The sequence below is a fragment of the Chelonia mydas genome, chromosome 2 (genome assembly GCF_015237465.2).
Source record: "Chelonia mydas isolate rCheMyd1 chromosome 2, rCheMyd1.pri.v2, whole genome shotgun sequence".
In the NCBI taxonomy this organism is placed as follows: domain Eukaryota; kingdom Metazoa; phylum Chordata; order Testudines; family Cheloniidae; genus Chelonia; species Chelonia mydas.
Genome location: NC_057850.1, coordinates 38,833,526 through 38,859,258, shown reverse-complemented (window position 1 = coordinate 38,859,258; position 25,733 = coordinate 38,833,526). Strand labels below are relative to the sequence as shown.

The window sequence follows — 25,733 nt, the reverse complement described above, 5'->3', positions numbered from 1 at the left end:
TTCTCCATTGAAGGAGAGCTGTGTTTCATTCATTTTTGAATTAGCTGTACTCTGGAGTCTTCTTTCAGAGAGTTGTCACTGTATTTAGTCTCTCTCAATGGGTACCTGCAGAGGCAGTGTCCTGAAGGATAAAAAGAGGTCATTTACCAAAGTAACATGCTTTATTATTGAAATACAAAAGTCTTATTCTTCTTTGTAGTACTACTGTGACATGTTTGCTCACAATTGGTGGTATAGTACTGTACATGTACAGTCAGGCCATGGTACACTGAGTTAGCTATTATAGGGGAAGTGACAGTGACACTTGTATTTAAGTTGACTATCACTTTCCATTATATAAAAAAAAGTTATTTTTAAGAGCTCTGAAATTTCAGTGGTTTTCAGCAAGACATTGACATTTGGCATGGTGATCATCTTGGGTCAGAGATGTGCTTTTTGCTGACACCCTGAAAATCCATTCAGATTTGGTCAAGTTATAAATTGTTGAAAATCTGCTAAATATGAGGCTGCATATCATGCTCCCTCATTTTAGCAACATCAAATGATAAATAGTAGAATGGTTATAGCTAAATAGATGTGTCTAAAACATGAATGTGAGCATGAGAAAGGTTCATAAGAGCTTATAAAGAAATGATCCTTATGTTAAGAGCTACAATTTAGGGGAGAGAGGGCTGTTCTGTTCAGCAGGGTAATAATATCCATCTGTTACCATGTTTTCACAGAGACAAATCAGAAATAACCCAAAAGAGAGCTGACACATATCATGTATGCTGCAGCTGCCCATACATTTGCTAGTCATACTGAATAAGTGGTGTTTCTTCTTTAGCCAACTTCCCAACTCCACATCCCTGTACCCTCAGAAGTCAATGTACATAGTTTTGTTCAAATGGAATAGAAAAACTAGGAAGCAGTTACTGAAAAAATATTTTGTATTTCAAAATTGTATATCATACATGTTAAATATTAACATTTTAGCAATTTTTGGTGAAAACTTGTTAGATCTCAGTTTGTCACATATGCAATAAACTGCATTTGTTTCTAAAATAAGATACAAATTTTTCCCTACCCATGAAGGTATGGGTCTTAAATGATTTAGCTCCAATCTGAGCATCAGAAGGCAGAACTAGGCCCTGAGTTTTTACATGAGTGATGAGAGCATGATGAGAACTATTCTTAACAGCTTGATTGCATATTCTTCATTTTGGGGTCTGATTCTGATCTCACACGTTTTTTTTTTAACAGCAGTGTAACTCCTTTCACTTCAGTGAAGTTGCACCTGATTTACAACAAAAAGCAGCAGAACTTTTGTGTTTAGCCAATGTGTTGAATGAATTTGTGTATTCTGATGTTGTGTCTTCTTTCATTTCATCGCTGGTTTGCAGATGTTCAGATGCATATATAGATGGCCAGACATACTTTGATTTTCATGTACCCCTAAAATTGTTTGTTAGAACATGTGCTTGAAAGTTATGCCACCACAATTTATATATTTTTATGTTAAACAGGTCAAAACATTACATTTATATTATTTGCATATTGTTTTTACTACTAGTACAATAGATGCTTAATTACAATACATAACATACAAGTATTGACCAGTAAACTATGAAATATTTCCTAAAACCAAAAGCTGTTACTTGGAAGGCGAATAGCATTAAAACATAATTAAATATTTAGGATTCTTTGTGTGTGTTTGCAGGAACATGTGCATCTGAGTGATCTGTGGAGAAACTGTATTTTAAAATGCCCAGGTTGAAGGGAAAAGCTGGTTTTAACATTTGTACTGAGGAAAATACTGTGGTTGTTACAAAAGGTATTTGAATATCGGCCTATACAACTAACCTTTTCAGTTGTACTTGTGAGTTTTAAAACAAAAAGAAAACTTTACTAAAGTAACCATAGAACTCTACAAATGTGTGTTCATTTTTCTTCAAGTTTCTGTGTACTGTCTATAACATAACTTTCCCTAGTGAATATTTTTGCCTTTAGGTAGCCTGTGTAATGTTAAATAAAGGTTTATGGTTTTTGTTTATTATTCTATAGGATTTTCAAACAATAGGAGAGAGTTGAGACAAAATATATTTGACACTTTGCTAACATTTCAGCATTACATAAAAATGAAGTTTATAACGGTCATATTGGGCCTGATCCTACTCCAATTGAAGTCAGTTAGGGTTTTGTCAATGATTTTGATGGGGTCATGACTGGGCCTATATTGGTCTTCCCACTCTCCTTAGGAACTAAGTATTCTTTCTGCCAAAACCCATCCCATTTGGTTGTATTTTTTTTTCTGAGATAAAGTAACATGTAAAATATTTGTCTTAAAACTATTAGTGTCTGTAATTACATCTTTTTTAAAAAGCCACTCAAATAAGCCTTAAATAGTGAGACTTGCAGACAGATATCTCAATGGGTAGATGATAAAAAGTTGTTGACTTACTGTAGCTGCCATAATGCAAAATATAAGTGTTCATAGTCACTTAAACTTTGATGTAGATTGATATGTCTGCTCTCCCAGTCTGGTTCAGTGATTCCAGATAAAATGCAGGACACTTTGTCCCTCAGATAAGCCAATCTTACTGGCTTGTCATATATGTTATAAAACTGACAAAAAGTGTGCATGTTTAATTTTTATGCTGTGTAACTTCAGTCTCTAACCCCTGCTTCAGCTCTCATTCTTCACTTTGGGATATAACTGAAAATGATTGTGGTGCCCTGGGATAGCTAATTGGTAAAGCCTGTTTGGAATGTGGCTAAGTGAGCCATTTTGGCAGTAAGCAGAGTAGCAAAGCACACTTTTTCCCTTACTTGTCTCTCAGGCTAAAATTAAACAGAGTTAGATATTTTCACTTTTAGTGATTTACAGTGGATCTGTTCTGAGTCAAGCCATCATAAAGAGCTAATTGCCTGCACACTCTTGTACAAAATAACACTTTATTTGTGTGTAATATGTAGGTCTGTATGTAGTACAGTATATTAGGGGTCAAATAATCTAATGATGATAAATGAAAAACAAGACTTTTTTTCATTCCCCTTCCCCTTTGAAATAATTGGATATTAAATTTATGATGATAAGTTAACCTGCATCAGCACCTGTTTAACATTCATAGACTCCAAGAAACCTCAAAGTCATGAGGTCATTGTTGAATATTTATGATGCAGTTTACGTAGCATGCTAGTGTAATGTTTTCTTAAGCTACTTAGTTACTAAAAAATAAACAAAGCTTGTCATTACAGAACATTTTCATTTGTTTTGTCATCCCTCCCTCAACAAAAATCCCAAATTTATTATAACTAAAAAAGGTGTTGCTAGTTTTTTTTCATAAAGGTGCTACTGTTCTTTTTTCCAGAAAAATATTTAAAATCTTGAGATGAAGTGTCATTTCTGAAGTTTTGCATTGGAAACAATTTAAATATGCATGTTTTTAATTGAAAGGAGATTTCAGGAAGTGTTCCAACAGTAGAGTGTTCTTGCTTTTCTTCCAGAGATTAAATATGTTGAGCACCATCTCTATCAGTCCTGTTCACAAAGTCTCAAGACTGCTTCTTATCGCAGATCATCCACAAAATTAGCTATATCACTGCTGTCATGTGCTCGCTGTTAGTTAGAATAATAATTCCACTTACAGTTGGAATACTCCTGTCCATTTTAAGCAGTGGACTCATTTTGACAAAAAGATGGGAGGGACACAGACCCTCAGAGTACCAGGAGTCTTCCCTTCCAGGAAGACCCCTGCAACAGAAGTCCACACCTACACCTCCACAACCCAGGCTCCGCACACCTCTCCTCCCCAAACAATTTGCTTCCTGAAATCTCCAATCTTTTCTCCCAAAGCACTCCTTCTCCATCAATCATCCCTCTTTCACTCTCCATCCACCAAACCCCTTCATTAGCCTATACTCTCTTCTCCAAACTCCTCCTCTCTTCCACCTGCCCCAGCTCCCCACATATCTGTTATCCCAAGTCTCCACGAAGCCTGTCTCCTTCCCTCCCACCACTTTCCTCCCCAAAGGTTCCTCCCGTAAGCCATAGCCCCCTTTCCCAAGGTTGTGCCCTCCCCCCAAACTCTTCTCTCTGACACCAGTGCCGTCCCCCAGAAATGTGACCGACTCCCTCTCCCATGTCTGATCCTGCCTCTTGGGTGTGCAGGAGGGAAGGAATGAGGAAGAGGAGCTAGAGTTGGTGCTTCTGGGCAAAAGGGCTGATTGCTGAGTTGCACTGCCTACCAAGCTTGGGCACTCTCTGCTCTGTACTTAGAGCTGGAGGTGATGACAGTGGAGGGGGGAGGGAGGGTTGGGTTGGGTTGGAAGGGAACAGAGAGAGCTGCCTGCCTATCAGGGAGACAGAGTTGGGTCCTAGAGACAGGAGATTGCAACTTCTGATGCCTCCTCCCTGCCCAGCTCATCAGCTAGCTTATCCATGGGGGGAGAGAGTTCTGAGTGTAACTGTACTAGGTAACCTCAGACTACAGTAGAACCTCAGAGCTACGAACACGTCCGGAATGGAGGTTGTTCATAACTCTGAAACGTTCGTAACTCTGCACAAAACATTATAGTTCTTTCAAAAGTTTACAACTGAACATTGACTTTGAAACTTTACTATGCAGAAGAAAAATGCTACTTTCCCTTTATTTTTTTAGTTGTTTGTTTAACACGGTACTGTACTGTATTTGCCTTTTTATTTTTTTGTCTCTGCTACTGCCTGATTGTGTACTTCCAGTTCCAAATGAGGTGTGTGGTTGACTGGTCAGTTCATAACTCTGGTCTTCATAACTATGAGGTTCTATTGTACTCCCTCCTCTCCTCTTTGTGCCTGGTCCCCTCCCTCTGTCTTCTTCCTCCAGGTTGGGGCTGAAAGTTGGGGGAAGAAACAAATTGTTTTTCACTCAAGCTGAAAATTGGGTCGGGAGGGGTGATGTACCCCCATATCTCCCTAAAATGTACATCATGACCCTAAGGGTCTGTTCCTTCATATTATCAAATACTGCATAACAATTGTTATCAAGATTTATATTTTGTACTGGTTAACTAGAAAGACGTATGAGATAAATATATGTGAATTGGGCTTTGAAAATGAAACAGAGTATGTCCGTAAGACCAGTTCTTCATTGAAACCTGAATTTAATTCACAGAGGGAGTGAAAAAAGTTCAAACCACTCTTAATGAAATTCAGGAAACTTTTGTGCTTTTTCCTGAAAAAGATAAAATAGTCATTAAGGAGTCTTGAATTAAGTATAAAATCTGCCTCAAAAGAATCTGTTTATGTCTTGATCCTGATGCCAGTGGAGTCAATGAGAGATTTCTATGGCATTTGGGTCAACCCTTAATTTTTGGCTTGATAGTTAAATTTAAAACTAGCTGATTAACTAGAATCCTTTTATGCTTGGATTTCTTGGGAGAGGTCTCATAACAAATATTTGTCTATTTTACATGTACATTTATTTGCCCATCAACATAGAATCTAAGACCACCCCTACACTTACTGGGGATCGACGCTGCTGCGATCGATGCAGTAGGGGTCGATTTACAGGGTCTAGTGAAGACCCGCTAAATTGACCACAGAGCGCTCTCCGGTTGACTCCCTGTACTCCAACAGAACTAGAAGATTAAAGTAAATTGATGGGAAAGCGTCTCCCGTTGGCACAGCATGGTGTAGACACTGCAGTACGTCGACCTAAGCTACATCGTCTCCAGCTATGTTATTCACATAGTTGGAATAGCATAATTTAGGTCGACTTATCATGGTAGTGTAGACAAGGCCTAAGCAGCAAATGCTGAAGTAAAATTTAGTTAGTGGTTAGTAGCAAGCCGAACTTACCTGGCACTCAAACTAAAAGGCAAAATAATTTAATTATTTATCTAGCTACTTGAATTGTTGTTATTGGACTTAAGGGATGAACAACTAAAGAGGTTTGATAAACTAAACTACAATGTCCTCATCCACCTCACCTTTGAGCTTATGGAGCCATCATAGCAACTCCATAGTTAAGGTTGACAGTCAAAATCATGCTTTAATTTGAAATGATTTCCAACCTCCTCGCAGTTTGAGCTGAGTTCATTTTTTGCACTACTAAATCATGTTACCTGCTAACACTATTTTTGTTGTTGTTTTGGGGGGAGTTTGTAATAAAAAAAATTTTCCACTAATTTTTGCCCCAAGGCTGACTCCTCCCCAAATCCTGTCCCTGGGGAAGTCTGTCCAATTCATATTTTTTATTTGACACATATATAGAATCTATCATTAAGGCTAGCTGACATCAGACAATATCTTTTAAAGATGCAGGAATCCCTCACAATTTTGGCGCCTAAAATGTTGATAAATGCTAATTATTGTAATGTACTCCATACCGACCTTCCAGCATTTTCTGTTTGCAGTCTCCAATCTGCTGAAGATCCTGCTGCAAGGCTTATTTATCGTCATTCGCATTGTACACATGTTACTCTTTTATTTTATGTCCTACCACTGGCTTCTCCTTAAATTGAAGATTTATTTTTAAGGTTTATTACTGACATTTAAAACTATCAGATCACAAAGCCTCTTTTAGCTACAGGAGTTCCTCTGTGTGTGTTCCAGCTCAGAGCCTCTGCTATACGGATGATTTATCTTTGTGTATTTTTTGACTGCCTCTTGCACATTGTGCTCCTCAAGTCTTCCTCACTTAACCCCACTTGGATAGTATTTCCTGCCTTATAAAATTCAACAGGTTTGATCACTTTTTATGTAAAATGAATTAAAAATTTAATATTTTAGCTTTTTTAAAAATTTTGTGAAGTATCTTATATCAGTGAATAATATATTTTTGCTGTCTGTGTCTAAAGTGTGTCAATATAAATGAATGAATTGTATAAATTAAATTTAAAATACTGTTCCACCTACTTATGAAATATATACTTTTTTTGGAGAAATCACTTTGTTCTCCTTGAACAGTATTACTACTGAAAATATCTGAGTTTTGTTGCTTCATCTTCCAATAATCAGCTGCTTTTTATGAACTGAATTTAATTTTTCATTGCAAAATTTCAAATCTTATATAAAGATAAACCAAGCAGATACATTAGTCTTCATCATTTCTCTTTGCATTACATTTATCCATTTGGTTTAAAATTTTACAACTTTGCAGTTAAATGGCTATATTAATATAAATGCATATAAGTACATACAAATAAATAACATGCTAGTCATGAATGCAGAATACTTGCTGCATTAACACGTTAGTGTAACTTTAAAAAAAAGTTAATTTTAGTGTCCATGAAAATGCTCCATTTTCTGTGTTTGAAGTTCTTTAGATACAGAATAATTCCAATACACATGCAACAGCCATTCAAATTCCTCCACCCATACTGCTAATGCATCTTCTCCAGGACTGGAAAGTTCCACCTTCAGGGCAGAGAGGATAGTACACTCAATATGTCCGTTTAATTCATAGTTCTCTACCTAGACTGAAGTACTGCCAACCCCAAGCATACAAGAATCATGAGTCAGGCCCCAAATAATCATTAAATTGATTTGAAAATAATTAACTATTAAAATAATACATTTGGGGATCTTTTTATTTGCCTTCTGGTTTTTGAGCTTTAAGAGTCTCTTTCCAAGCTTTTCTCCATAACTGTGAGGGCAAGAAACTCTTATAAAAAATATAACTGAAATTATCGTATAACCCCAGAAACTGGTGTTTTAAGAAAAACACCATATACTGTGAGGCCTATGATAAAATTGTGAGGATTGGTAACAGTTAAGACTGCTGACAATTGTAGTATTTAAAAATGTATTTTAAGAAAAGAAAATGTGTCCAAAATTTGATTGTAAAGAAGAAATGCAGTCATAATACTGCAAGGATAAAGAATGTCATTACATAAACAGATGCTAACTGTAATTGATACAAGAGACAGGTGCACTGGTCTTACAATTGGACAATGTGTGTGTGAAGTTGGATTTCAGTGGGATTCAGACACCTACCTCCCATAGGTTGAAAATCCCATCTTAAGCCTTACTAATCATCACTTAAGACACCATACTGATAATCATAGTTGCTAAATGATTACATTTGTGGGAATTAAAATAAATTGGTACCACATTGCTTATACTGAGGAAAATAAATGAAACTTTATCAAGAACCTATTAAAATGTTAAACATAAATTTTGAATGGCGAGGAATTTTGTGCTAATCATGTTTTAACTAATAAAGTTTTAAGGAATTATTTGTATTTATAATTATTAGCTTTGCTTCTGTGCATACCTATAGTGTTTAAACTTCATGCTATTTTATGTTTAGGTGCCAGTAGTTCATTTCCTTGTGTGTGATGAAAAAGTGTTTTCCAAGGGAGACCTCCCAAACTTTTTGGTCACAGGGGTAACTGATTCTAGGGATTTCGTAAATTGAAGAGAACCCAAGCAAAAATATTTCACAGCACTTCCTATCTGCATAATCTTCTAAAACATTGGTTATAAAAGATGGGAATGCAAATGAATATTAATGTTTAGTACATAACATTTTCAATACAAACTTTTCAAAACTGACGCGTGGTTTGATTGTTTCCTTTTCATGGTTGTTCAGTTTTCTCTTTTCTCCATTCTAACTTTTTTCTTATCTTTTTTTTTTAATCTTCTGGTCAATCTTGTAGGAGAGCCTTTTCTAGTGTGTATAATGTCTCCCTCTCTAGGGTTTTGCCTTGTAATCTCTAGTGGGTCAGTAGGGTATCTGACAATATCCATCCAAATAATGTTTTGCCCAGGACAGAGAGATAATTGAAATCTGCTTTGGGCAGAGCACCAGCTGGAAGAATGCTCTAAGGCATCCCCCTCTGGCTCACTATCGAGAAAGTTGACCCCACCGTCCGATTACAAGTGTTTTCTTTTTGGGGGGAAGAATGGGTTACATTATTTTCTTTGGGCCTGTGGCTACAAGGCTCAATTCTTGCATAGTGTTTCTGTTGGCTGAGAAAAGAGTCTAGGGAGAGAAGTTGTGAGCTTTGGGTTACATTCACGATTTTTTTGTGAAAACAGCTGTGTTTGCAGCACACACACACACAAAAGTACAAAAGCAAAACCAAGAAATTTTGTGCATTTTCTCCATTTTGTTTTCTGCTTCCTTTTCCCCACACCATTTACAAAGCTGCCAAGTTTCTCACTTTTGTGATGTGATGAATAGGGGTTTATATGATATACACAGTTCTGCTGTCTTGTGATTTCCACAATCCACTAATCTTCCCGATAAGTCTCTGCTGGACATTTGGGTTTGTTCTTTCTCCAACTGTTTTACCGTTCTGACTGTGAGAGAAACACAGAAGCCTCAGCAGTTGCTGGGAACAAAGGAGTGGTTATGAATTGTCAGACTGATCACTTGCTGGAACCAAAAGGGATGTGACTACAATTGAGAGGCCCCCACATGTTGTGTGTTCCTGCTGGCAATAAGAATGGTGGTCAGTTGCATTGGCCTTTGTGGCACACTTCATTTTCCATGAGATCTTTGCAGTCTCCACTGTAAATGAAGTGAGCTGTAACTGTGTGTCTGGAGTCTCTTCAACTTTTGAGGTTCACTGTTTGGGTTCATTTTAAATTTTCATCCAGTCTAGTGCATGGGTGATGGAGTAAGGCCTGTCCTTCTCAATAAGGACAATTAGCAGAAATACAGATCCTAGTAAGACCTGGGAAGTCAGAGGTGAACAGGATTATTTGTTCAGGTCCACTCCCCTCCCCTCCAATTTAGGGCAAGCCTCATGAAATGTAGGTGCTTAGAGGAGTTGATTGGCAGATTTTAAGAATCATGAAAGCCAAAGACAGCTGTGAAAGACTTCACCTGAAGGCTGTGAATAGTTTATGGAATCACTGACAATCAGAAATTGTTAACAGCAATCTTATGTGATGTCCAGGGGGCTTTTATGTGAGGAGGTTAATGTGCAGAACTATTTTCTTTCCTCTGTAAGATTCCTTGATTCTCCATTCTTCTTCCACCTTTTCCGACTGTCTTTTTCCACTTCTCTTTATAAAGATATAGGGTCATTTTTTGTGCTTAGAAATGTTTATCGCTTTCAAAATTGCCATTTTACTAAATCACTTATTTAAAATAAAATAAAGGAATATTGTATTATGATATACTATCAACAAAATAAAAAAATTCCATCCTAATCAAAAGAGGCATGTGACAAATTTACAGTACATACAGTGTTCACAATTAAAAAGTTAATTCCATTTTAAAATACTCTATCAGTTTATGTGGTACCTAGTCTTAAAATGGAGATTACCTCTACAACTCGTAACATTTCTAAAACTGGAGTGAACTTTTAAAGTGTAATCACTGCACAATGGTAACTTTTTCTTTTTCAAAAAGGATTTGTATCTACTAAAGAAAATATATATTTGTGTATGTGTTTATATAGTTTATCTTTTTATTTTCATTTTCTCTTTATGCTATCTAGGTGCTGTACTTTTGGCCAGTGTGCAGGGATTAGCCGTCAATATTGATCCAGTCTTGTATACTTGGCTTATGTACCAACCTCAGAAACGAGGTAGTAGACACATCCAACAGGTAGGAATTCTTGAGAAATCAGTTCTTTGTGTATATAAAAATAACCTTTCCCTATACCACATTCTCTCATTTAATGTGAAAATTTTATGTTATGTTACTCCAGACTACGTTTATTATGAAGGATACCGTCATAACCTGTCCCTGTCCCACATTCTGTTTTGATTGGATTCAAGCTCTGAATCCCATATGCTTCACTGACTGATCACTAATCTGGGGGCATGTATACACAGCAGTTGGGAGGTGTAATTCCCAGTGTGAGCAGACGTACATGAGCTAGCTCTGCTCGAACTAGTGCACTAAAAATAGCAGTGTGGCACTGGTTACAGCTGTCCAACCCTCTTGGTGGTAGGTACTCAGGTCCCTAGCCCAACGCTGCAGCCCCTGCCGCTTGGCCACACTGCTGTTTTCAGAGTGCTAGTTCTCCTAGCTGCTGTGTAGGCAAACCTTGCGTGTCTCATGTGCGCTCCCAGGTACAGGCCCCCATCAGATACCCTTCTTAGGTGGTTGGGTGCTGCAATCCAGCCACCAAGATCCCAGAACCAGTGCCACAGCCCTCCCAAGCCCCCAGTTGCTTAGACACACTCCCCACAGAGTCCACCTGGCTGTGGGAACTCGGGTATCTTAGTTAAACCCTTCAGGGACAATGTGGTAGTAAAGCAAGGCAGCACAGTCTTGTTACAGGACTATCTTATCACACACACTTTACTCTTAAGAAGCACAGGAGAATTACAGACTTATGGAAAATAACAACCTTCTAAACACACATTCCCTCAGTCTGACCTCTCCACCCAGTGAGGTGGTCTGAGACCTTAGGCCAAACAGCCCTTCTGGCCTTCTCAGCCTGGCCATCTTGGTCTCTCTGACTTAGAGAAGTAGTTCTTTTAAAGCTGACTGTCTCCTCAGTGAGCTGGGGGCGGGAGCAGGTCCAGGCTCCAGGACTCCCCACCAGTTGGCTTCTCTGTAGAAAAGCATTGAAAGTCAATGGACCTGCTCATAGAAAACCCATTATGTTGGTAGGGAACAGTCATTCACTGTTGATGCCCCTTGACTGTTATTTCACAGCTGCTCAGACAGTTTGTCTACTAGGTGTCAAACCTCTGCTACAAAATCTACACTGAAGGTTGTTCTTCGAGTGCTTGTACATGTGCATTCCATTCTTGCTGTGTGTGTGCCCGCCCCACGCATAGTCATCAGAAATTTTTCCCTCAGTGGTATCCATCAGGGCAGCGTGAGCACTCTCTGCTGTTACCCACCACTGCATGCTGATATAAAAGGTCCAGCTGCCCCAGATTCCGCTCAGTTCCTTCTTACCATCCATGATGGCCGTTGGACTTGCTTGGCTTGCCATAGCAAGTGCTCTTGTTGTGCTTGTTGTAAATTTAATGTAAATAGTTTCTAGTTGACCAGTACTTAGTAGTGTAGCCTTAAACTGTACGAGGCTCCTGGGACATGCAGTCTTGTGCACATACCAGATTATATCTCAGGGTTCTTCAGAGTTGGCTGGCCTCCATTTATTCACCAAGTTGTCACCATCTGAACTCTCTGCTGAATGTGCTCTCTAGCATACTGACATCTCTAGATTGGTGGACAGACTTGGTCAATGTATGTGCAGGCATTCCCTTGGCCTGCTATCAACCTTTGCTAACATTGGTGATGGATGTGGCTGTCTGGGAGTGGGGCTTATCTGGGTCCCCTTACAAACTCAGGGTTTTTGGTCCTTATGGTCTCCTCATGTCTCTACATATCAATGTCAGGGAGGTAAGGGCTGTCTGCCTAGCCTCTCAGGCTTTCCTATCTCAGGTCAAGGGAAAAAGACTGTTTGTCCTCACAGACAGCACAGCAGTAATGTTTTTCTCCAACAGGCAGGGAGGAATCCTCTGTTTTCCACTTTGTCAAGAGGCTATAGAACTTTTGCACTGCTAATTCAATCAATCTCAAAGCCTCTTACATTCCAGGATTGCAGAATGAGCTTGCAGACCACCTAAGCAGATCGTTTGAGTCACCACAAGTGGTCTCTCTCTCCCTGGATGTAGCCAGCTGCATTTTCCAGCAGTGTTCACAACCAGGGCCAACAGGAAATGCCATCAGTTTTGTTCCCTACAAGGTTGCAGTCCCAGTTCCATCATGGACACTTGCCTACTGTCTTGGCTGAAGAAGCTGTGCTACGCTTTTCCTTAATTCCACTTCTACACAGAGTATTGCAAAAGATCAAATGAGACCATGCCCAGGTTATACTAATAGTCCCAGGGTGGTCCTGGCAGCACTGCTTCTCCACTCTCCTGGATCTGTTGGTAAAGGCTCCAATTTCACTTCCTTTGGATCCAGACATAATATTGCAGGATCTTTGTCAGGTGCTCCACCGGAACCTGCAGGTACTTCATTTAATAGCCTGGAGGCTCTATGGCTAAATCAAAAATAGGAGTCTTGCTTGGAGCAAGTTTGCAATGTTCTACTAAATAGTAGAAAGCCCTTCACCAAGACTATTTACATTTTGAAGTGGAAGCATTTTCCCATCTGGTCTTGTCGATTTTGGGTTTCACCAATGCAGTCCTCAATCCAGTGTATCCTGGACTATTTATTACACCTAAAACATTCATGGTTGGTGATTAGTTCTGTCAAGGTCCACCTAGCAGCAGTATCAACTTTCCATCCTTACTTGGACAGTCATTCTAAAATTGCTGATGATATGACAATCAGATTATTGAAAGGCCTGGAAAGGTTGTATCCTCGGAGAAGGGAACTTATTCCTCCATGAGGCTTGAACTTAGTTTGAGCCATTAGCCAGGTGCTCCTTGCCACACCTATCATTGAACATGGGGTTTTTTAGTAGCCATCACTTTGCCAGGAGTATGGCTGAGCTACATGCTCTGATGTCTAAACCTCCTTATAAAATTTTCTTTAAGAACAAAAATATATTTGCTCATCCAAGATTTATCTCTAAAGTGGTATCTAACTTTCCTATTAACATGTCAATTTACTTACTTATGTTTTACCCCAAACCACACACCAATAAGAGGAGCAACCCCTGCACACCCTTGGTGTTAGAAGGCCTTTGATGTTCTACATAGATAGTACTAAACAGTTCCAGTTTTCAACCCAACTATTTGTGGCCATCACAGACCGGATGCAGGGTCTCCCAGTCTCTTCACAGACAGTTTAATTGTGGATAGCATCCTGTATTCATGAATGTTGTGATTTGGCTGGCATTTCCCCAACAAGCAAAGTAGCTGCTCATTTCACAAGATCTCAAGCAGCCTTGGTGGCATTTCTTGCACAAGTCCCCATCCAGGACACTTGTAGAGCAACAACCTGGTCTTCAGTTCACATCTTTGCATCCCATTATGCCAACACTCAGCACTCAAGAGACAATGCTAAATTTGGATGAGTTGTCCTTCTGTGTTACATACATTCCAATCCCTTCTCCTTCTTTATGGCTTATGGGTCACCCAGAGTGGAATGCTCATGTGCATTCACTTGAAGAATAAAAAATGGTTACTAAACTTCTGTAATTGTTCTTTAAGATGTGTTGCACACTTCCATACCATGATCCATCCTCCTGTCCCTCTGCATTGAAGTTGACTGACAAGAAGGAACTGAGGGTGCTGTGGGAGGCTGGGCCCTTTATATTGGAATAGAGTGGCACATGACAGGAGAGGGGACTCAGGCTGCCCTGATGGGTTTTTCTGAGGGAAAATTTTCTAACAACTGTGTGCAGAGCATGTGCACACGAGGAGTGGAATGGATATGTGCGACACAAAGTTACGGAAGATTAGTACCGTTTTTTAGTATTATAAATGGCGGGGCATTCATGGCATTCATAATTTGACACACATCTCTGACTGTCACAGCTCCGATACGTGATCTGTAATTACATGTGTTCTAAATGTATATTTGTATGTTATATACATAGAAGAGATATAGGGAACCAATGTGTTTCTGTCCATCTGACAAGATATTCTCTATGAAGGATTATTAACTATAGCATCTGATTCCCCTTTAATCTGTTAAAGCTTGAATCTGCAGGCTTCTAGGATATGTTGCAATGCCCATCTTTTTTTTGGAGCCTTCTCCAGCAGGGTGCTGGATTGCTGGGCGCTTTTGTTAACATGTTGATATAGTATGTCCTCAAGTTTTTGTGTTCTTTGAGTTATGATATTTTGTATGGTAATATTGGGTGCCACAATCAATGTATCTATCTTTTTTATTTTAAGTTTTGTATAAAATCCATCTCCAGTTTATATAGATACATTAAAAGTTGAAATAAAGTAAAAGAGTAATCTCTCAAAAACAACCCTTCTAGCCAATTACAGAATAAGATTATGAAAGTCATCTGGTTTGGCAGTGTCATAACCATAAGGATAGCCTAAAATTCCTTCTTACCTGTAAGGGGTTAAGAAGCTCAAATAACCTGGTTGGCACTTGACCAAAGGAACCAATGGGGACAAAAGATCATTTCAAATCTGGGGGAGGGCGAGAGGCTTTGTTTTGGGTCCTTGGTTTCTGTGTTCTTTCGCTCTTGGGACTAAGAGGGACCGGACATCAATCCACGTCCTCCAAACCATTCTGAACCAATCTCTCATATTACATAAATGGTAAGTACAGCCAGGCAAGGCGTATTAGTTTATCTTTGTTTTCTCAACTTGTGAATTTCCCCTTTGCTGGAGGGAGGTTTATCCCTGTTTTGTTGTAACTTTGAAACTAAGGCTAGAGGGGGTTCCTCTGTGTTTTGTGCATCTTTTGTTACCCTGTAAAGTTATCTTCCAACCTGATTTTACAGAGGGGATTTTAACCTTTTCTTTTTTTTTTTTTTTAAATAAAATTCTTCTTTTAAGAACTGATTGATTTTTTTTCAGTATCCAAAGATCCAGGGATTTGGGTCTGTGTTCACTTTGTAACCAATTGGTTAGGATATTATTCTCAAGCCTCTCCAGGAAAGGGGGTGTAAGGGCTTGGGGGATATTTTGGGGAAACGGGCACTCCAATTGGTCCTTTCCCTGATTCTTTGTCTAAATCACTTGGTGCTGGCAGCATACTCATAGAATCATAGAATATCCGGGTTGGAAGGGACCTCAGGAGGTCATCTAGTCCAACCCCCTGCTCAAAGCAGGACCAATCCCCAATTAAATCATCCCAGCCAGGGCTTTGTCAAGCCTGACCTTAAAAACTTCTAAGGAAGGAGATTCTACCACCTCCCTAGGTAACACATTCCAGTGTTTCACCACCCTCTTGGTGAAAAAGTTTTTCCTAATATCCAACCTAAACCTCCCCCACTGCAACTTGAGACCATTACTCCTTGTCCTGTCCTCTTCTACCACTGAGAATAGTCTAGATCCATCCTCTCTGGAACCATCTCTCAGGTAGTTGAAAGCAGCTATCAAATCCCCCCTCATTCTTCTCTTCTGCAGACTAAACAATCCCAGTTCCCTCAGCCTCTCCTCATAAGTCATGTGTTCCAGTCCCCTAATCATTTTTGTTGCCCTTCGCTGGACTCTCTCCAATTTCTCCACATCCTTCTTGTAGTGTGGGGCCCAAAACTGGACACAGTACTCCAGATGAGGCCTCACCAATGTCGAATAGAGGGGAACGATCACGTCCCTTGATCTGCTCGCTATGCCCCTACTTATACATCCCAAAATGCCATTGGCCTTCTTGGCAACAAGGGCACACTGCTGACTCATATCCAGCTTCTCGTCCACTGTCACCCCTAGGTCCTTTTCCGCAGAACTGCTGCCTAGCCATTCGGTCCCTAGTCTGTAACTGTGCATTGGGTTCTTCCGTCCTAAGTGCAGGACCCTGCACTTATCCTTATTGAACCTCATCAGATTTCTTTTGGCCCGATCCTCCAATTTGTCTAGGTCCCTCTGTATCCTATCCCTGCCCTCCAGCGTATCTACCACTCCTCCTAGTTTAGTATCATCCGCAAATTTGCTGAGGGTGCAATCCACACCATCCTCCAGATCATTTATGAAGATATTGAACAAAACCGGCCCCAGGACCGACCCCTGAGGCGCTCCACTTGACTCCGGCTGCCAACTAGACATGGAGCCATTGATCACTACCCGTTGAGCCCGACAATCTAGCCAACTTTCTACCCACCTTATAGTGCATTCATCCAGCCCATACTTCTTTAACTTGCTGACAAGAACACTGTGGGAGACAGTGTCAAAAGCTTTGCTAAAGTCAAGAAACAATACATCCACTGCTTTCCCTTCATCCACAGAACCAGTAATCTCATCATAGAAGGCGATTAGATTAGTCAGGCATGACCTTCCCTTGGTGAATCCATGCTGACTGTTCCTGATCACTTTCCTCTCATGTAAGTGCTTCAGGATTGATTCTTTGAGGACCTGCTCCATGATTTTTCCGGGGACTGAGGTGAGGCTGACTGGCCTGTAGTTCCCAGGATCCTCCTTCTTCCCTTTTTTAAAGATGGGCACTACATTAGCCTTTTTCCAGTCATCTGGGACTTCCCCCGTTCGCCACGAGTTTTCAAAGATAATGGCCAATGGCTCTGCAATCACAGCCGCCAATTCCTTTAGCACTCTCGGATGCAACTCGTCCGGCCCCATGGACTTGTGCACGTCCAGCTTTTCTAAATAGTCCCTAACCACCTCTTTCTCCACTGAGGGCTGGCCATCTACTCCCCATGCTGTGATGCCCAGCGCAGCAGTCTGGGAGCTGACCTTGTTAGTGAAGACAGAGGCAAAAAAAGCATTGAGCACATTAGCTTTTTCCACATCCTCTGTCACTATGTTGCCTCCCTCATTCAGTAAGGGGCCCACACTTTCCTTGGCTTTCTTCTTGTTGCCAACATACATGAAGAAACCCTTCTTGTTACTCTTGACATCTCTTGCTAGCTGCAGCTCCAGGTGCGATTTGGCCCTCCTGATTTCATTCCTACATGCCCGAGCAATATTTTTATACTCATCCCTGCTCATATGTCCAACCTTCCACTTCTTGTAAGCTTCTTTTTTATGTTTAAGATCCGCTAGGATTTCACCGTTAAGCCAAGCTGGTCGCCTGCCATATTTACTATTCTTTAGACTCATCGGGATGGTTTGTCCCTGTAACCTCAACAGGTATTCCTTGAAATACAGCCAGCTCTCCTGGACTCCTTTCCCCTTCATGTTAGTCCCCCAGGGGATCCTACCCATCAGTTCCCTGAGGGAGTCAAAGTCTGCTTTCCTGAAGTCCTGCTGTATCCTGCTGCTTACCTTTCTTCCCTGCATCAGGATCCTGAACTCAACCAACTCATGGTCACTGCCCCCCAGATTCCCATCCACTTTTGCTTCCCCCACTAATTCTTCCTGGTTTGTGAGCAGCAGGTCAAGAAAAGCTCCTCCCCTAGTTGGCTCCTCTAGCACTTGCACCAGGAAATTGTCCCCTATGCTTTCCAAAAACTTCCTGGATTGTCTATGCACCGCTGTATTGCTCTCCCAGCAGATATCAGGAAAATTAAAGTCACCCATGAGAACCAGGGCGTGCGATCTAGTAGCTTGTGCGAGTTGCCGGAAGAAAGCCTCATCCACCTCATCCCCCTGGTCAAGGACTGTTCAAGGACAAGATGGAATTTGTGCCTTGGGAAAGTTTTTAACCTAAGCTGGTAAAAATAAGGTTAGGGGGTCTTACATGCAGGTCCTCACATCTGTACCCCAGAGTTCAGAGTGGAGAAGGAACCCTGACAGGCAGTTTGTTCCAAACTCAGACATTGGCCCAGATTCATTGAGGTTCAACACATGTTTTGGAAAACATCCAGGAATTTCAGGCTAGGCCTTAAACAAGCCAAGTTTTGCATCTTCTTTTAGTTGGGAAATCTCCTTCACTTTTTGTTGTCTTCTGTGTTAGGCAGGCCAGTAGCCTGTTAACATTCTCATTGCTGATGTCTTGGTGGGGCAACAGTTTTAAGAGAACATTAAAATTGACACAATGGATCAGACCAGTGGTCTGTTAGTTTAGTTTCCTTCTTCACTGTGGTCAGAACCAGATGGAAGAGAGACCCATAATTACAGAATAAGCTGTCCATAGTGGAAGTTTGTTTGTCTAATGCTTATTTTTGACTCTTACTAAACTCTTGCTCCCATTGACATCTTGTGAAATTGAGTTCCACAGATTAATTAGGTGGTGGGTATCAAACAAAGAAAATGATATTTTCTTTTATTCATTTTAAATTGTTTTTCTTTCAATTTCATTGAGTGTTTCCTTGTCCTTGCAGTATGAGAGGGGGTATAGGTATGCCTGATTTTTCTGCTCTTTCCTATTCATAATTTTTTACAGTTTTGCCATGTCTCCTTTCTAAAATAAGTGGTCCCAGTCTTCTCTTCATATGGAAGTATCTTGAGGCCTTTACTCGTTTTCATCGCTGTTTCTCAACCTTTTCTATTTCTGCTCTTTTTTTTGAGATAAGTGAGCAGTAAGGCTTCTTCTTTCCTCTTCATTCTAAAGCTATCTGTCAAACATCATCGGGAACAGGTGACCTGTCTGCCCACATTCTTGAGTGGTTGTATCAGAAAAGTTTCTACTAGTCCCATTACTACTGGCCAACTTTACCTTATTCTGGGACCTGAAATGCCCCAGAGCTGAAGAAGAACTGTGTAAACTTAAAAGCTTGTCTCTTTCACCAACAGAAGATGGTCCAATAAGAGAGATTATCTCACCCACCTTGTCTCTCCAGTGTTTACTGGGTCAGTTGACTATCCCCATATATTTAATATTGAAGTTCATTCTGTTGGGTCTGATATATGTAATATCTATTAACAGGTTTGCATTTGGATACCCTTGTTCAGTTTTTATTTTGTTAATTATGTTAAATTGTATTTAAATTTGTGTCATATTATATATATTGTACAGCTCTTCAAGAATCTTGGAAATGGAGTGTTTTATAAATAAAATTATTGCCCCAGATTTTCAAACCTAGGTACCTTCATCAAGGTTTAGGCATGTCATTAAAAAGTGGCCTGATTTGTCAGAGGTGCTGAACACCTGCTGTTGTTACTAACTTTAGTAGGATTTATGGTTGCTCAAGACCTCTGAAAATCAGGCCACTTCCATCTAAATGTTTACATATGGATTTAGGAACTTCTGTATAAGCAGCCAACTTTGAACATTTTTGCTATTATTATCATTGTAGTTATGCTTATAACTTGGGTAAAATTATAAAAATATCATTTTCTTTATAATGTCAGAAATGCATCTTCATTTAAAACTATCGCTGCTTACACTGAAATAATCTTGGCAAGGGAACATTTTCCTTCAGATTATATCCATTCTGAACACATTCAAGGATTTAAAGCTTGAGTCTGTGATAAAGCATTGACACTGTACTGAGTAAAATAATGTAGCCAAAGATATGATCACATATCTGTTTTATTTGAAGAGAGTTACAGTTCATTATCTTAAGAACTGATTTGCATAAGAAAACAGAAACATTCTGCACCAACTACGTGTATTTTTCCTCAGTTTAGAGGGAGACAAAAATGCATAACATGCTGCTTTCAGACAAGTATTGTCATAAGTTTCTGTGATTCATGAAACCTCTTTCCCTAGTATACAAGCATCAGTCTTACAATTGCACTTGAAGTGTAGAAAGAAAAAAAAGTTATACTTTTTGTTTATAGCTTTTAAATATTATTTCATTTTAAATATGAGTTACGAAGTCATGATACTGCATACATATCTCATGTATTTCAAATATCCCTGAAAAAAGTAACGAGAGATCCAAACCAGAACTTTGGTCTGAATACACACACAATGCCCCAAAATTTTAGGAAAGTTGTATCCTGTACTTCCTGTAAAATAATGATACAATGAGGAGAAAAAAACTAAGAAATCTAATGCATCTTTAAAAATCAATTTAATCTAATTTGGGCCTACAAATACTATATGCATTAATCTTAATTGTACAGTTATGGTGTCACTACAGGGCAGAGTTAAGGTTGTTTGAGTGCCCCATCTTCTTTTCCATACCTTCCCTTGTTTTGATTTCTTTTAATTTAATCTTAACTCTGGATTTCCAGAATTTGTAATGCTAGTTTTTGGGATAAATACAATATCCCCATGGCGTGTTTTACTTTAAATTATTCATGTGTACTTTTAACTGTAATTCTGTCTTAATATATTTTTGTCTGTGTATATAAAGAGAGGTTGAAAAGATTGGGATCTGTGTAATTTAGATAACAGATTAATAAGGGGGGATTTGACAGAGGCATACGAAGTTGTGAGTAGTACAGAGAATAAATGTGTGCTGTATTTACCTTCGTTCTCATACTACCAGAACAAGAAGACATTCAAATGTACTGAAGGCATTAAATTTGATAAAAGGAAACACTTTAAACAAGCCACATAATCAAACTATGGAACTGATAGTCACAAGATATAATTGAAATGAAGATGTTAATAAGATTCTTTCCTGCTTTAAATATATCAGTTCTACATGCACTATTATCTCTAAAGGGAGTCTTGTAGGGTCCCTGTTTATACATATGCCAGGTTGAAATCTGTATGTATTTTTTTGTTTTTAGCAACAGGTGAGCCATAAAGTTTTATAAGCTCTCATTAATCTTCCAGAAGATTCAAAATAATAATTAGTAAGATTGAGTAATAGTTTTCAGTGACTCAAACAACTAATAATTTGGTTCAGAATGCTATTCTATGTATTGTGTAAAATTAACACAACTATGCATTTTTCTTTGAGAATGTCATGGAAATAATTGTGTCTTTCCTTACTGAGAGTCCAGCCAGGAGGAGCGACTGCAGAAGGAGCCAAACTGGGGCCTACAAACATTCTACGGTTTGGCTCCTTCCGCAGTCGCTCTAGAGAACTACAGTTTTGACTCTCTCTTCCCCTCCCTCCCAGTCTCTTCATCTGTACTTTACTCCACATCTACCTCTTTTCCCTTCCGTTCAATGTCCTCTCTCTCCATTTTTCTTTCCATTCAGCTTACCCCTAAGTAAACCCACCATAATAATAATAAATAATTGTGGAATTGCCATGATGTTTGCTGCCATCAGATTGTTCACTCTGATTGTGTATTATATTTAAGGTTAAGATTTTGTGACAGTTATTTTTAGTAAAAGTCACAGACAGGTCAGGGGCAATAAACAAAAATTCATGGCAGATGTGACCTGTCTGTGACTTTTACTAAAAATAATGAGGACAGAGAGAGCTGGGAGGAGGGAAGGAATGACAGCTGGAGCCCCATGGCGGGGGAAACAGCCCCAAACCCATGGCCATGCGGGGGGGCACAGCCCTAGCCCTGTCCCTGCCACAGCCACCAGAGGTGGGGCGCACAGCCCCAGCTTCAGCCTCACCAAAACCGCAGGGCGGGGGCACACAGAACCAGTTCCAGGTCTGGCTCCAGTCCCAGACGAAGACATGGGGGTGGGGAGCACACAGCCCCAGCTGCTGGGGGCAAGGGAGCACACAGCCCTGGCTCTGCCACCGGCTAAAGGCCTAGGGGGCAAAGAGGGTGCACAGCCTGGCTCTGGCTGAAGCCACGGGTTGGGGGCACACAGCCCCAGTTCTAGCCTGGCTGAAACTGCAGGTTGGAGGTGCAGTGCCCCAGCTCTGGCACCACCCAAAGTCGTGGGGGACCAGGGGATGGCACATAGCCTCTACTCTGGCTGAAGTCGTGGGGTGGGGGTGCACAGCTTCGTCTCCAGCCCCAGATACCTCCGGCCCCAACCAAAGCCACTGGTCAGGGACTCACAGCTCCAGCTCTGCCCCCACTGCTGACAGCTGAAGACAAAGTCACAGAGGTCCAGTAAAGTCACAGAATCTATGACTTCCATGACCTCTGTGACTAAATTCTATCCTTAATTATATCCCTTTCTGTATCCTGTTTGTCTTATTTATTTAGATTGTGAGGTCTTTGGGGCCAGGAACTGCCTATTACTCTCTGTTTGTGCTTGGTACTGTACAGTGGGGACCCATTCTTGGTTGGTCCCTAGAGGATACCATAATAAACATGATTAATAATAACAATAGACTAAACATAGCCAATGTGTGCTATAGCAAATTCCACTTTGCGTTAGTAATTAATTTCATGCAGTTTGAAAATTCACAAATGATTTAATTGTGAAGTGCATTAATAATGATAACCTATACCAAAAATTTAGGATTTTGAGAAGTCATTTATTTATCAACTACACACATATCAACTGTGCTGTCCTGCTCACATTCAGGTTGCATACATCATTTTTGCTCTGACCTCCTTAAACTAGATATGGAATAATGGAGAGAAAGTTAGGAGCAGCATAGCTCTGCTTGTAAGCTTCCTGCATTACTTTGGAGGAAGAATGGAATTTTGGGAGTCTGATGTTGTCAATGTATGGTTTAACAACGTATTAAGTTTGTGTATTTTTTCCTCAGCATGTGAATGTACATGCCAAAATGTGGCTGCTGTTACATATTTGAGTAAGGATCCATGTAGTTCCTGTTGTGACTATCTGGTCAGTGCTCTAGGGGCAAAGGGGGATGTATTCCTATAATCATATTTGATTTCCACATGCATCTATCCATTTTTCATTTTAAATAAAATGAACAATGTGAACTTCGATTTAATATGTTTAAAAAAATCCATGACAAACTTTCTGAATGCCTGCATAAATCTGCATAATGCCTTTGAATTTCTTCATTGGATACTAGTGAAATATGGTATTGATTTTAAGCTACTTTTGCTGAACTGCAAACTCTCAGGAGGGGAAGAACAGTCTGCATCTCTAGCCTTGTTATCTACTTATCAGTGATTGGGCTGTAGTGTGATATAATCCCCTACTAATGAAAGGCTCTGGGATTTTGATTTTCAATAGTAATGCCCCATAATTGAAAAATCTACATCTGGCTGAAATGAAAAACTGAACCATTTTTGTTTATAATTGTAAATTGGATGCTTTTAATGTTTTTAATTATTTTTGTAAAAATATCATAGTAATATTTCTGGAGGAGTAATTATAAAGCTTATTTATTAAGGTATTTAGTATTATGATGTATAAAGAAGCAGTAAAACATGCCACAGTATGCATTGGTGAGAAAGTTATGCACGTTTACACACTAGTGTGTTTTCTATTGATAAGATGGCTGTTTACATTTTTAAAAAATAAATGGCTGCTTTCACCAAAAAATGTATCAGTTGCAGAAATCTGTAGTAGGTGTGGGTATTTACACATGTACCTGTACACATACATTATATATAAAATGGAAGTTATATATCATTTCCTCCATAGGTCATTAGCTGGGTTTGAATACACAATCTTCATTTCCACAGTTCAGACCTCTTTCACTTCAGCTGTAAGAGTAAAGTTGGGCAGGAGATGGTTTTCCCATCCCATGAGACTTTTTGAGATTTCTGAGTTTTCCCATCCCATATTGGGATAAAAGATCACAGAAATATTATCAGCAGTCTGTGGAAAAGCTGGGACTAGAGCTCATGGTCTCCTGGCTTGAGCTCAGTGCATTTTTTCATATACTAAAGAGCATTGTGTGGGAGTCTCTATCCCTCTTCCTCTGAAATCACATGACTGTAGGAGTTTATCACATATTTGCAAGTGCTCCTGCAGAAGGGGCCAAAATCACATTACTTGCATAAATTCAGTAGAGGTGGCAACACTAAAAGCCTTCAAAACTGATATTGATGGTCTTCACAGATGAACAGAGTAGCAAGTATTTCCTGTTGCTAGTTTGTTTTTTTGTCTTTTTCTACAATATGTTATTAGTGCAAACCCTTGCAATATTCTATATAATTAAACAAATTAAGGTTGTTTTTTCTAATGCTCATTACTCTGTGCTGACCCACACTAATTTCAAAGATGTATACTCCTTTCACAGAAGTGAGTGGCTGCAGCAGTGATTCTTGGAAGAGGAAATGTAATCAGCAATCACTGTCAGAAAACCCTACAGGCCATGCAGTAAAGTACCGAATGTCCATAGAGGTCTTACTCTGTGCAAAGAGGTTAGAAAAGATCTGACACAACAAAGTGCAATAATCATTTTTTGGGTGCCTCGATTTTGGGATGTCCAACCTGATATGTTGTAAAGGAAACTGATTTTCAGAGGGTGAATGGTTCAGCATTTTCTAAAAATTAAACCTCTCTAAGGCATCACAAGTGATACATCCCAAATCACTAGTTACTTTAAAAGATCTTGGCCTAAATATTTCACATGTTTTGGGTTTTTTTTTTTAAAAAGTGTATAATTATCATGAGGCCTTGCTAGGGATCCACCCACACGTTGTCTGGATAGAAAGGATCCCTTACCCTCTTAGGTTATTCCTAAGCTGGTGAGAGATTTTAACTTTTATTTTGTAATGTGATTTTCCTTGTTTTTAAAAATAATTTGTAGTTATTATTGCGTATTTGATTAATTGAGACATAGTTTGAATTTTCAATATCTTATTGACTGATAAATATTTTCAAAATATTCATAGCAAAATATGAAGAGCTAACATGTTCAAAACATCAGGAAAGATTTAGCAAGAGCATTCAGCTATAAGAAAAAAAGGAGTTTTTCTAGTTTTCCAGGTCCGATAAGGTGGGTATATTGTTGATCCAGGTGTCAGTAGCTTTATTTACTGAGTAGTAACCCCTCCATTTAATCAAAGTGCTTTACTGATTGGCTGGTGTCAAAAGTTTTGTCCAGTCTTCCTTGACTGATGATGTCATAATGCAGAGGTCAACAAGGTGGGTAGGGAAAATATTGCTCAGTTTTCCACTAGAAAGGTGGAATTTAGTAATATATAATAATATGTACTTAGCAATATATAATAATAATAATATGTAGCTCTTATACAATGGAAATATCAAGACAGGCTTAAAGGTAGCAGTACTTCTAAGCATTAGTCTAATATTTGACACATTTGGGTTAATTTTCAAAGAATTGCATGGGGTTTTAGTCACATAACTCCTATCTAACTTTAATGGATATAAAACCCCATCCACAGCTTTGAAAATATAGCCCATAGTGTTTCCTTTGTGGCTCTGTGTTCTGAAATGTAATGCATGAGGAGGAAAGCTAGTAAAAACGTAATTTTTGTGCATTGTATATAATCCTTATGACCGCTCAAAAGAAAAATTAGCATACACCAGGATACATTGTACTCTAGCCATCTGTTCTACATAAAAATCACATATTTTACATTATTTGGGTATTAAAAATAATCACATCTTTAGTTCTCTAGATTTGTTATACTTCTCTAAAATAGACTTATGTTACCA

General features: G+C 39.4%; 1 protein-coding gene across 18 annotated transcripts in view; it reads left to right on the top strand.

Moving 5' to 3' along the window:
• VPS13B (vacuolar protein sorting 13 homolog B) overlaps positions 1-25,733 on the top strand; it is a 914,031-nt gene that overhangs the window by 420,244 nt on the left and 468,054 nt on the right. For 17 of the 18 annotated variants that reach the window (XM_037892217.2, XM_037892214.2, XM_027818377.3 and 14 more), the window contains exon 20: positions 10,417-10,526. In XM_037892217.2, coding sequence (XP_037748145.1) covers positions 10,417-10,526 — 110 coding nt within the window. Of the gene's footprint in view, positions 1-1,242; positions 1,266-10,416; positions 10,527-25,733 lie in introns of those variants that run through there. The other variant, XM_043539298.1, reaches the window with a different exon arrangement.